General features: G+C 40.3%; 1 protein-coding gene across 1 annotated transcript in view; it reads left to right on the forward strand.

The window, feature by feature from the left end:
* Positions 1 to 13516, forward strand: part of kiaa1549lb (KIAA1549-like b) — a 65394-nt gene that overhangs the window by 3772 nt on the left and 48106 nt on the right. The window contains exon 2 of the mRNA XM_063005201.1: positions 12171 to 12539. Within this exon, the coding sequence (XP_062861271.1) occupies positions 12171 to 12539 (369 nt within the window). The remainder of the gene's footprint in view (positions 1 to 12170; positions 12540 to 13516) is intronic.

Raw genomic sequence — 13516 nt, forward strand, 5'->3', positions numbered from 1 at the left:
TTTCTCTTTGGACCAGTCAATGTGTTCTTGGCAAATGTTAACCCATTCAGGACACGTCTTTTTCTTAACAATGGGACTTTGCAAGGAATTCTTGCTGGTAAATTGCCTTCACTTAATCATCTTCTGTACTCACTGCTAACTTCAGATGTTCCTTGATCTTTCTGGAGGTGATCATTGGCTGAGTATTTGCCATTTTGGCTATTCTTTGATCCATCTGAACAGTAGTTCCAAGCTTCCTTCTGCATCTTTCAGGTTTTGGTTTTCACTTCAAGGCATTTGAGATCATTTTAGCTGAGCAGCCTAGAATCTGCTGCACTTCTCTGTATGTTTTTCCCTCTACTATCAACTTTTTAATCAAAGTACGCTGTTCATCAGAACAATGTCTGGAACAACCCATTTTACCCAGTATTTCAGAAGGAAATGCGCTATGACCAACCTGTGCAACATTTGCCACCCTCCTAAATTAAATAAGGGCCAAATTTGACACACGTTCTTCTGCAGAATGAATGATTTCACCAATTGAACTCCTCACTGCTATTATTTTGAACAACCCCCTTTCAATCAATGCTTCAATTACTCAGAATGAGTGGCATGCATGTCCTTATTGTTGGGTTTGTTTTGTTTTCATTACTCTACTACACTTTCAAGTAAATTTTTTGATATGTAGAAATAGCATTTCTACTAAAAACAGTGATTTATCAGGTTAATGGTGTTGGACTGCTATTTTTTTGAACACCACTGTACTATACTACTGTACTAGATAGTATCTCCAAAACTGTTAGAACACTACTGCTGGTGTCCTATACAATTTTTTTTTAAATTGCTGTCATATTGTTATATAAAAAAACAAATATTAACAGATCATTATACCAGTTACAGTAAGGCTTTCCAAACATAAGTCTAGACATTATTATGATTTTTGTCCTGCCATGAGTACAAATGACCCAACAAAAGTAGATAATGAAACAGCTGTCCAGATATACAGTATTAAAACAATGTTTCAACCACATCTATTAACTAGTTTGGTATTAGGAAACCTCAGTGACACGCTCAGAGTTTTGACCTCAACCCAACAAATTTTTTGTGAATGAATTGGGACATTGATTGTGAGCCAGGACTTCTCATCCATCAGTGATTAACCTGCTCTTTGGACTGAATGGGCACACGTTTACACAGACACACATTGTGGAAAGGCTTCTTAAAAAGTGGAAAGGGGGTTTGGGGGATGGGGTCTTCATTAATGCCATTGACTTTAAAATTGTACGTCCAGCAAGCCTATGATCAAGTGTCCACTACTTTAGACAACAGTATACACCGATCAGCCATAACATTAAAACCACCTCCTTGTTTCTACACTCACTGTCCATTTTATCGGCTCCACTTACCATATAGAAGCACTTTGTAGTTCTACAATTACTGACTGTAGTCCATCTGTTTCTTTGCATGCTTTGTTAGCCCCCTTTCATGCTGTTCTTCAATGGTCAGAACTCTCCCAGGGCCAATACAGAGTAGGTATTATTTGGGTGGTGGGTATTTAAAAACTCCAGCAGCGCTGCTGTGTCTGATCCACTCGTACCAGCACAACACACACTAAAACACCACCACCATGTCAGTGTCACTGCAGTGCTGAGAATCATCCACCACCCAAATAATGACCTGACCATCGAAGAACAGGGTGAAAGCAGGCTACAAATGTATGTAGACAAACAGATGGACTACAGTCAGTAATTGTAGAACTACAAAGTGCTTCTATATGGTAAGTGGTGGTGATCAAATAGACAGTAAGTATAGAAACAAGGAGGTGGTTTTAATGTTTTGGCTGATATAATGCCAGCAGGTCTGAACACCTGTTAGCAAAGTTGCTGTAACAATTGTGTAAGTAGAGTTTATAAAAATCCACTGTAGTTGAAGTGTGCAGTGTCTTTGTACCTTTGTAACATAATGGACGAGAAAATAGTAGCAGTGACACAGCCCTTAATTAGCATCCTCTACTACTTGCTGTGCATTATCCTCTGACAGTTTTATCTGTACAGAGCAGCAGCAGTACATGCAGAGTGTGGGTGGTACTAGAACCTTAGGCTTTTTATTCCGAACACAATGCCAGCTACAGTGGATGTTCAGTAAGCACTCACTAAATTCTTTTACAACCATGTAGAATATTATATACTATGGTGTTACATAGTTAATTTTCTGTATGTTCTTCATTGTAATGGGTCAGAAGAAACTGTAGCCTTACCAACCCAGACCCCCAACCCAGTTCTATTTGGGTTGAACAACAACCAGCTGCAGTGGTGCAAAAACATGATTATTTATATTATACGTTTCAATCGGCATGCAATTGACGTGTCAATTAATCTCAGAGGTGTTTAGTGGTGTTATGGTTGTCAGTGATTTGTGCAGCCACTACAGTTCCTCCTCACCAGACTTGTCAAACCTTGTCTTTATAGACCTTAATTTGTGCACTAGAGCACAGACATTTAGAAACAGTAAATAATTATTTATTTTATAACATGTAATTGATATACCTGTTAGCTTTATCTGTGTAATTAGAAAGGACACACATTTAGCTGAGTAGCTTTTAGTATTAAGCTTTATGGTAATATTGCTTTCAAACACAAACACTTGTTTTTTATTTATTTGTTCTATTATTATAATTTTTTTTTTTTTTTTTTTTTTTTTTTTTTTTTTTTTTTCCCCAATTTTCTCCCATAATCTAGTCGTATCCAATTACCCTGATTGCGCCATGCTTCACCTCTACCTATTCAACCCTCCACTGCTGACTGAGAAGCTTTGCAACTGACACACCCCCTCCGACACGCGGGTAGTAGACTGCATCTTTTCACCTGCATGGGGCGAGTTCATATGCGGATCAGCCCTGTGCACGGAGAGCCACACCCTGATCAGCATTATTCCTCAACTCTGCGCAGGCACCATCAATCAGCCAGCAGAGGTCGCAGTTGCACCAGTCACGAGGAACCCTGGTCCAGCTTATCCCACCCTGTAAACAACAGCCAATCATTGTTCATGTAGCCGCCCAGCCGGATGGCAGAGCTGAGATTCGATACGATGTATTTGAAATCCTAGCTCTCGTGCACTAGCGTATTTTACCTTTGTGCCACCTGAGCAGCCTATTATTATTATTATTATTATTATTATTATTATTATAATTATTGTTATTATTATTATTATATTATAATTATTATTATTATAATTATTATTATTATGGTATTATGTTATTTTTATTATATTATTATTATTTTTTTTTCATTAGTTTAGAACAGAAAATATTTCAGTATTTCTCCCTAGTGGTCAGCTTATGTTTAAATTCACCAGCCACTGATAACATGCTGACTGACTGTGATTCACAGTAAAAAAAAATCCAGTGCATGCAGCATCCACATCTGGTTTACTTGTTCTACATTATTTAGTAGCGTATTTCTTTAAAATGAACCATATACACTAGCGAGTTTGACATGGGCCAAATTGTGATGGCTAGACGACTGGGTCAGAGCATCTCCAAAACTGCAGCTCTTGTGGGGTGTTCCCGGTCTGCAGTGGTCAGTATTTATCAAAAATGGTCCAAGGGAGGAACAGTAGTAAACGGGCGACCGGGTCATGGGTGGCGAAGGCTCATTGCACATGGGGAGCAAAAGCTGGCCCGTGTGGTCCGATTCAACAGACGAGCTACTGTAGCTCAAACTGCTGATGAAGTTAACGCTGGTTCTTATAGAAAGGTGTCAGAATACACAGTGCATCACAGTCTGTTGCGTATGGGGCAGCAAAAGGGGAACCAACATAATATTAAAAATAAATAAATAAATAAAAACAATTTTTATTTGAAAAGCGCCTTTCATGACACTCAAGGACACTGTACAATAAAAATATAGAAAAGCTAAGCAAAATAAATAAAATACACATTTACTAAGCAAAAATAAATAAAATACACATTTACAAACATAGGAAACAAAACATGTGGCACAGTTCTGAGTCAGCTGGAAAAGATGTTTTGAGGGTTTTGAACACTGCTGCAGATGAGATTTCCGTACTTTTGGTGGGAGGAGCCTAGCATCACCTTGGCAACCTCACGGTGTTGCAGTGACCAGAGTGAGGGAATGTTGCTGTTAGCATGCTGTTGGTAAACAAAAGTCCGAACTGAGGCTCGGTGGGAATATTTAGGCCTTTGCAAAATACCAAGGTCGCGGTGGAGCAGTAAAGATGTTGCAGGTTTATACCGTGAATGTCCCAGAGCATAGAGTTTACTGAAAGAGCACTCCATCGTCATGATGAGACTGCAGACGTTGTCTAGACCAGAAAAGTTGCAGAGACTCCAAGCCATCCAATTCCAGCAGCCAAAGGAGCAATTCAAAACAATCCACATTGACAGAGAAAGGAGTTATCCGCTAACTCTCGCTGCTCCGGATACACCGCTCCACATCATAGAAGCATCAGCAACACAAGCACAGTAAAAAATATCCCAAATCCAATGCATAAAATCCAGTAAAATGTTTCGTGCAATGTTTTCGTTCAAACAGTTTCACTGGGGGAGAAGCGGTATCCAAACACACCAGCGTAACTCTAACGACCCAAAAATGCACGAATGGCTAGTGACCACAGGAGTGTGCGAAAAGATGAAAATGAAAGAAAATTACGATAAAAATAAAATAAAATAAAATACGGCTACGGTAGCGGCAGCCAAATGCGCCAGCGTTCACTATCACCATGACCTAGGAAGGTGGTCATAATGTTATGTCTGATCGGTGTATTAAATAGAGCTGATATGCTGTATGGGACGATACTTAAGGATCTGGTATCTATCGGTATCGGAGCATCCCAAGAGGAATGCAGTTTGATACACATCATAGTTGTTAACAAGAAATTCGGTCTGTTATTTTCTGTTTATGTGCCAATCAAATTCACACGCAGTCAATAGTTTTAAAACCAATCTTTGAAGCATCATTGTCCTTATTATGTTGATCCTTATTCAAGTGATGGGAAGCAAAGAGGAATTGTGTTCAACACTGGGAGAAGTAAAGTGCATACAAATGTGCTGAACTTGCTGAGCATTGGTTATTGCCATGTTGTATTGCTCCTCATTTGCATAAAGTAACTGTGTTTTGCTGCTGACTCCACCCACTTTACCACTTTGAAATACAGGATAAATGTAATGTCGGAAGTTTATTTTATGTTGCGCACAGGATATATGAATCTAGGCTAAACTCTCAGAGTGAAATCGAGAGTGAGCGCAGATGATTTCTGATCCTTCTTACTCTCTGCAAACGCGGGTGGTTCTTTAACACGGCCCATAATTTTGATGGATTTGACCACTGTAGCTGGGATTGCCTGGCTCTCTGATTGGAAATCTGCAGCCTGCAGCGGACTCTCTGTCCCCATTCATTTTAATGTGATTTTAAGAAGAGAGACATCCAGATCTATTAATGCAGAGAAGTGATATCTTTTTCTTACCTGCTTTTTTGTCGGACCTCTAGAAGAGCACTTTCACTGAGCTCTTTATTAGGTACGCCTACCTGAGCTAAACCCACCATACAGATGAACAAACACTGGCTGTAGCTCATCTGTTCTTCTGTGCACCTTGTCACAAAAAGGATTTCCATAGAACCCTACTGACCAGAAGATGTTGGAAGATGGTGAAGATGGTGGACCACTCTTAGCACTGCAATGACACTAATGCAGTAATAACATGGCAATGTGTGGTGTTCATGTATGAATGTATGAGGTGTGGCAGTGTTGTTGGGATCTTGAAACAACTCACTGTCAATACAGAGGGGATGTTGCTCTAACAAAAAATATAAAGCCAACAACATGATTTGATTAAAATTGAATTAAAAAACTAGTATAAGAACGTAGATTGTTTTCACAAAAACAACTGACCAAAGCACTTGTTTCCACTGACTTTTGGTCCATCTGAGATGACCTCAGGCCAAGAGAACTTGGCAGCATTTCTGCATGGAATTGATGCATAGCTTAATTTTTGCACAATGACGTTTCAGGCCATATGCAGCGATGTACTATATTAAGTGAGAACCATTTTCCGAGATGGTATTGATCCCATGTGGCTATATACTGTACATCGATCAGCCATAACATTAAAACCACCTCCTTGTTTCTACACTCACTGTCCATTTTATCAGCTCCACTTACCATATAGAAGCACTTTGTAGTTCTACAATTACTGACTGTAGTCCATCTGTTTCTCTGCATGCTTTGTTAACCCCCTTTCATGCTGTTCTTCAATGGTCAGGACCACCACAGAGTAGGTATTATTTAGGTGCTGATCATTGAAGAAACAGATGTACTACAGTCAGTAATTGTAGAACTACATAGTGCTTCGATATGGTAAGTGGAGCTGATAAAATGAACAGTGAGTGGGGTTTTAATGTTATGGCTGATCAATGTATATATGTATATATATACAGTATATACTGTATATCACAATAGCATGACAATTTCTCATGCAATGATGTCAGGTCTTGAAGGTCATGCACATTCTCTCACAGGCAATTCTCTCACAAACTTTGTGACAAAGTGAGCACCACATTGTGTGGAAACCTTTTGAAGAACCCTCGTACATGGTTATATGTTGATGATGTAATGCAGACAGTTTTTATCACCGGGGTTTTAAATATTACTGGAAATAGGGAAGGGCATGGTGTCTCCTTGTCCCATTCTACACTTAGTGGGGAACTGACACACTTTCAGTCTTCCTGGTGTGTAAATGTGTGTGTGTGTGTGTTCACACTCTGTAATATCTCATGCACAGAAGTCATTTTATGCCAAATTCCACACATGAGTATTTTAAACCACATAATTCACTATTTATATTCTCTCTACCAGTGACCTTTCTATTTTGTCCTAAAAAATGCTGATAGCATGAAAAAAATTATTAGCGGATGGGATTTTACACCCATCATCCCTTATTCAGTTAGAGACACAATTTGTTATACTCTGGTGTCCCAACACTGCATATTGGAGCTGATTGTCTTACATCCCATCAGACAATCAATAGTTCACTCAGAGTGCTGAAGAGGTAAAATAAGAGGCTCGCTCAGCTATTTATTAGAAATGATTTATTAGACCAGTATGGTCCAGATCTCCAGATTCTACTGAAGTATTCATACTGCCATAACCACTTCCAGTGAAAAATGCTCTGCTGAGAGCCAGTCAAGCTTTACGGATAACAGCAGCATTATAGATGCATCAGATCACTTTAATAAGGCCAAGCTCATCAATCTAACCCCTCAGAGGGTGACCTATTGAGGGTGACATAATTTTGGCAGTGTAAAAGACTGCAGTATAACCTACATTTGTATGTCTCTTCATCAAATAGGCAAATGTAGTGATGGAATCTGGGTCTGTATGTATGATGCAATGACCACACAAGAGCACACAAAATTTAGGGCTGTTTTAAATAGTGGTATTGTTTGGTTGATATTACACCAACCTGATTTCCCAACTCTTGCAAATAAAGGTTTTACTGAATTTTAAAAAGGAATCAAACATTACTATTGTACCTTTCTTCAAATGTAAGGGCACTTGTTTTCATTTCTATTTATTGGCTGATGTTTACTTGTTCGGAAATCAAACTCAATTCAGTTGAGTTCTATTGACATTTTACTTACTGAACCAATGATTACCATGGTGTTACACCTCACCTTACCTATTAACAATGTTCTGTAATTGTTATGGAGCTGAAGTCACCATTTGTTGTAGTTGTGAATGTGAAAATTCTCCCCATTTCTGCTGGATAAAACCGTTTAGCTGCACAAGTCCGCAGTCTTTCTTGTCATATTTGCGCTTCCTAATTCACTACATGGTTTTAATGGGAAATAGGTTTGTACTGTAGACAGGCCAGTCTAGCACCTGCACTCATTTCACAATGCCACCTGGCAGTGGTGGGGCTTGAACCAGCAACTCTGTGACTACTAGTTTAGTACCTTAACCACTAGGCTACAGCTGCCCTATATAAATGTACTGTATTTAATTAGCCGAGACTGTGAAGTCTGGCTTTGCATATGGGGCTTGAACTGGCAATCTTCTGATTTCTAGTCCAGTACCTAAACAACTGAGCTACCACTGCAATTAAGGGTTAAGGGCCTTGCCCAACTTGGTGGTGGTGGGGCTTGAACTTGGCCACATTCTGATTACTAGTACAATACCTAAACTGCTGAGATACCACTGCCCCATCCTTTGGGATGTTTTTTTTCCCTCTTTGACCCAAAGAACATGACATCTTACGGATTGTAGAGGGTGAAATCTCTAAGTTCATTTTACCTAAACCCAGCCACTCAGTGTTCTTTACAAATTGCTATATTGGACTGTGGGAGGAAACCGGAGCAGCCGGACCAGACTCCACACAGACAGGACCCGGACCACTCCACCTGAGAATCGAACCCAGGACCTTCTTGCTGTGAGGCGGCACTGTGGCTTGGTGGGTAGCACTTCCGCCTCACAGCAAGAAGGTCCTGGGTTCGATTCTCAGGTGGAGTGGTCCGGGTCCTGTCTGTGTGGAGTCTGGTCCGGCTGCTCCGGTTTCCTCCCACAGTCCACAGTCCAGAAATGATTAGGAGCTCTATAAAATAAACTCTTTATTGAATTGGAAGCCAGTGTTGGATTGGGGTCCATCAGTTGGGGTGATGGGGTCCATTTCTGGCCTGTGTCAAGCCAGATACAGATACTGACTACTAGAGCAGTACACATCTCCTCAACAGTGTCATTATGTTTAAAAAAGAAATGGCTCTTATTATTAATGCCAGCAAAAATTGTCAAAGTAGTAACTGAAATTCATGAGGGAAAATGGAGTGTCAAAAGTGATAAATTATACTTAGTCGGTTAGTACTTTATGCCTGCATATGCTCATTAAGAGACTAACAGCTCATGTCTCTGTAGCTGTCCCAGAAGCATAACAATCTTAAAAAAGTATTATAGTATTAACTGCATTATTTCAGTTCTTCTCAATTCAGTTCTGCATCAGTCTCTATGCTGCATTCAATCCATTCTAGAGGTTATCAACAGGTCAGACAGCAAGAAATATAGTGCTGCAGACTGTGAAACTGAGTCATACATAATTTACCTTAGTTAATATTAATCTGAAAACTTGTCTGAAGGGCATTCTCATTACTAAGGTAAAAGTATGGCAGAGGTTGGTATTCTGTAGATACGTGCACTTATGTGTATGTAGGTTGGGATATATTTGGGAGTGAATAACGTGTTTCGAGACAAATATGCAGCAGGTTTTCATCCCTAAAGGCCATCCGGTAAAATATTTATAAGTGACTTGAGGGCATATGAGGATCTCTCACCAATAAAAGGAAATCTCAGTTGCACTTTGATTTATTTCTCGTAAAGGACCTACTTAGACATTCAAGCTACAGGTTACAGAATGGCTTTGTGTCTCTGTATTACATACACTCGGCCACGTTTCATGCCTGGATGCAGATAATGTTCCCTGTTAGCATGTCTTTTCTGCTGAATTGAAATATACAAATGAACATGAATTATTATTCTTACTATATTGCTTTTCCATAGTTGAGCTGTACAAATGCTCAGAGCAAAGCTATTTTGTCTTCTTAAATATATATATATATATATATATATATATATATATATATACAGGGGTTGGACAAAATAACTGAAACACCTGGTTTTAGACCACAATAATTTATTAGTATGGTGTAGGGCCTCCTTTTGCGGCCAATACAGCGTCAATTCATCTTGGAAATGACATATACAAGTCCTGCACAGTGGTCAGAGGGATTTTAAGCCATTCTTCTTGCAGGATAGTGGCCAGGTCACTACGTGATGCTGGTGGAGGAAAACGTTTCCTGACTCGCTTCTCCAAAACACCCCAAAGTGGCTCAATAATATTTAGATCTGGTGACTGTGCAGGCCATGGGAGATGTTCAACTTCACTTTCATGTTCATCAAACCAATCTTTCACCAGTCTTGCTGTGTGTATTGGGGCATTGTCATCCTGATACACGGCACCGCAATTGGATGCACATGGTCCTCCAGAATGGTTCGGTAGTCCTTGGCAGTGACGCGCCCATCTAGCACAAGTATTGGGCCAAGGGAATGCCATGATATGGCAGCCCAAACCATCACTGATCCACCCCCATGCTTCACTCTGGGCATGCAACAGTCTGGGTGGTACGCTTCTTTGGGGCTTCTCCACACCGTAACTCTCCCGGATGTGGGGAAAACAGTAAAGGTGGACTCATCAGAGAACAATACATGTTTCACATTGTCCACAGCCCAAGATTTGCGCTCCTTGCACCATTGAAACCGACGTTTGGCATTGGCACGAGTGACCAAAGGTTTGGCTATAGCAGCCCGGCCGTGTATATTGACCCTGTGGAGCTCCCGACGGACAGTTCTGGTGGAAACAGGAGAGTTGAGGTGCACATTTAATTCTGCCGTGATTTGGGCAGCCGTGGTTTTATGTTTTTTGGATACAATCCGGGTTAGCACCCGAACATCCCTTTCAGACAGCTTCCTCTTGCGTCCACAGTTAATCCTGTTGGATGTGGTTTGTCCTTCTTGGTGGTATGCTGACATTACCCTGGATACCGTGGCTCTTGATACATCACAAAGACTTGCTGTCTTGGTCACAGATGCGCCAGCAAGACGTGCACCAACAATTTGTCCTCTTTTGAACTCTGGTATGTCACCCATAATGTTGTGTGCATTGCAACATTTTTAGCAAAACTGTGCTCTTACCCTGCTAATTGAACCTTCACACTCTGCTCTTACTGGTGCAATGTGCAATTAATGAAGATTGGCCACCAGACTGGTCCAATTTAGCCATGAAACCTACCACACTAAAATGACAGGTGTTTCAGTTATTTTGTCCAACCCCTGTATATATATATATATATATATATATATATATATAACCCTAACCCTATTTTATTTTATTTTATTTTATTTATTTTTTTTGGTTGTTTATGCATTTTCTCCCCCTTTTTCTCCCGACCTTTTTTTTTTAGCGCATCCAATTGCCCGATTGTGTCACGCTTCCTCTCCACTAATGCCAAACCCCGCTCTGATTTGACAAGAACGAAGCTAACCCATGCCCCCTCTGACACATGGGCAGCAGCCGTATGCATTTCGTCACCCACACTAGGCGAGTGCAGTACAGATCAGCACTGTGTACGGAGAAACACACCCTGATCCGCACTCTTTCCCTGCCTCTGTGCAGGCGCCATCAATCAGCCAGCAGAGGTCGTAGTGCTTCAGTTACGAGGAGTCCCTATTTGGCTTAATACCCCACCCCTATATGAACAACAGGCCAATCATTGTTCATGTGGCCGCTCAGCCCAGCCGGATACGATACGATGTATTCGAAATCCCAGCTCTGGTGCGCTAGCGTGTGTTTTTACCGCTGCGCCACCTTAGCGACCTGTTTTGTCTTCTTGACTACATTTTGTGTTTTAAGTATTAAAATGTTCCCAAAGTGACTTGTAACCATTAATGTGCATTATTATGAGTTCCTCTCACCACTAATGAATTATTGGTTGTTACATAAGATAAGATAAGATAAGATAAGATTCCTATATTAATCCCCATAGGGGAAATTCGAGTGTTACAGCAGCTCCAGTAGAGTGTAAGTACAGTAAATAGAGTAAATAAAAATAGAGTAGAAAAAAAAAAAATATATATAATTAGCTATGAGATGCAATTATTATTATACATCAGTATGTTAATTACAATTATATAATAAAACACTATATATTCTATATGTAAATATGTACATATGTGTGTATAATGGAATGTACATAAAAAGAGCTACAAATTTTATGGCAAAACAGTTGTGCTTAATACGGTTTAATGTATTGTCTTTTATGCCTTATGAATCTTGAATTGAGCTTTAAGAGACATAAGGCTCATCAACTCAAGCTGCACTGTACAGTGTGCAGGTAGAAATTCAGTTTGTTTTTCCTTTTGTTATTGACCTGACTCCAACATATCTTTCTTGACTGTGTGCAAGATGAAGCACCTAGCTCCTCACCATTGGCCACAAGTTACAGTGCAGAGTGAATACAAAATTATTAAATTATTTATTACTATCTCTACTATTACTCTCCTACTTTGTAGCACCTGAATTGCATTGATAAAACAGACTCAACGTAACATCAGGATTTCTTGTCCTGCAGATGACTTAAACTATGAGGCATCTGGACTTGCATCCTCTCTGGACCATGCTGCGCTGTCCACCTCCTCCGATCAGCTGTCTAAATTGCTCATGATTGATGATCCTATGTCGGTCTTCCCTGCGGATCAGACAAGTGTAAAAAAAGATCTGAGAGAGGAGCCAGTGTTCTCCTCTGTACTGACTTTACTAGCCAGCACAGCTGCAAAACCACAGAGCCTTCTTCATTCAGACTCGACTCTGGAGAGTCCTGTGAGGAGTGAGAACAAAACTAGCCAATTGCCTGCAGATGGTGTCATTCAGAGAGTCGAAGCATCCTTTATGATTCCAGCCTCTTCTTTGGTGCAAGTTAACAACCAGTCTTCATCTTCAGGTTTGGTATTTAGTATGCATGAACCCACTAACTATGTCCAGAAGCAACCACCATCCTATTCTGCACCTTCAGATGCCACCGAAGTTTCCACTGACTTCAATGGACGCACATTGTTGTCATCATCATCATTACCATCAATGTTGTCAATGTTGTCTTCACCTTCAATATCATCACCACCTTTGGCAACACTGTCACCAACACTACCACCAGTGACATCTTCATTGACTTCATTACCTCCAGTTTCATCATTAGAATTTAGTTCTGTTCTCAGTAAAGAAGCAGTATCTTCTAGGCCCCATAAAAAGAGCTCAGCAATTCATTTTTACACACAATCCACACAGAACAGAAGACTTGCTACAAATACAGCATATAATGCTGCATACACCAGATTTACAAAGCCATTCGGACTAAGCACAATTGAACACTCAGTTCCAGAAACGCCTACAGTGTCTAACCCAGCCTTATCCACAACCACACACATCTCATCACATTCCTCACAAACACTGACTTTGTCCCATAACCCAGGTGGAATATCTGGCGGTAGAACTACTAGAGCCATGTTTGATAGACATCCATCTCTATCTGTAGACAGTGGCCAACATTATACATCAAGTCAGAGCCAAATGCAATTGCTAAATAGTATATTTACCCAGGCCTTGACAAAGGGAGCACCAAAGAAACAGGTTAATGAGATAGAATCCACTACAGTGTTGACCCAGTTTATTCAGAGCAAGCCAGCTTTAAGTACAGCATTATCCATCCATGACAGGCAGACTGTACCTGGTCTGGACCTAGACACAATTTCAAGACATCCTTTTGAGTTAAATTTCATTACTTCACCAACATACTTTCTTAGACAAACAGCAAAGCAGTCTGAGAAAGCAACATCTGCATCACCTGTTGGTCACCTGACTTTGTCAAGGCCGTTCTATAATGACGTTGATTCTTTGGTTTTATTCAGAACACATCTTACCACA

Source organism: Trichomycterus rosablanca, chromosome 11 (genome assembly GCF_030014385.1).
Source record: "Trichomycterus rosablanca isolate fTriRos1 chromosome 11, fTriRos1.hap1, whole genome shotgun sequence".
NCBI lineage: Eukaryota > Metazoa > Chordata > Actinopteri > Siluriformes > Trichomycteridae > Trichomycterus > Trichomycterus rosablanca.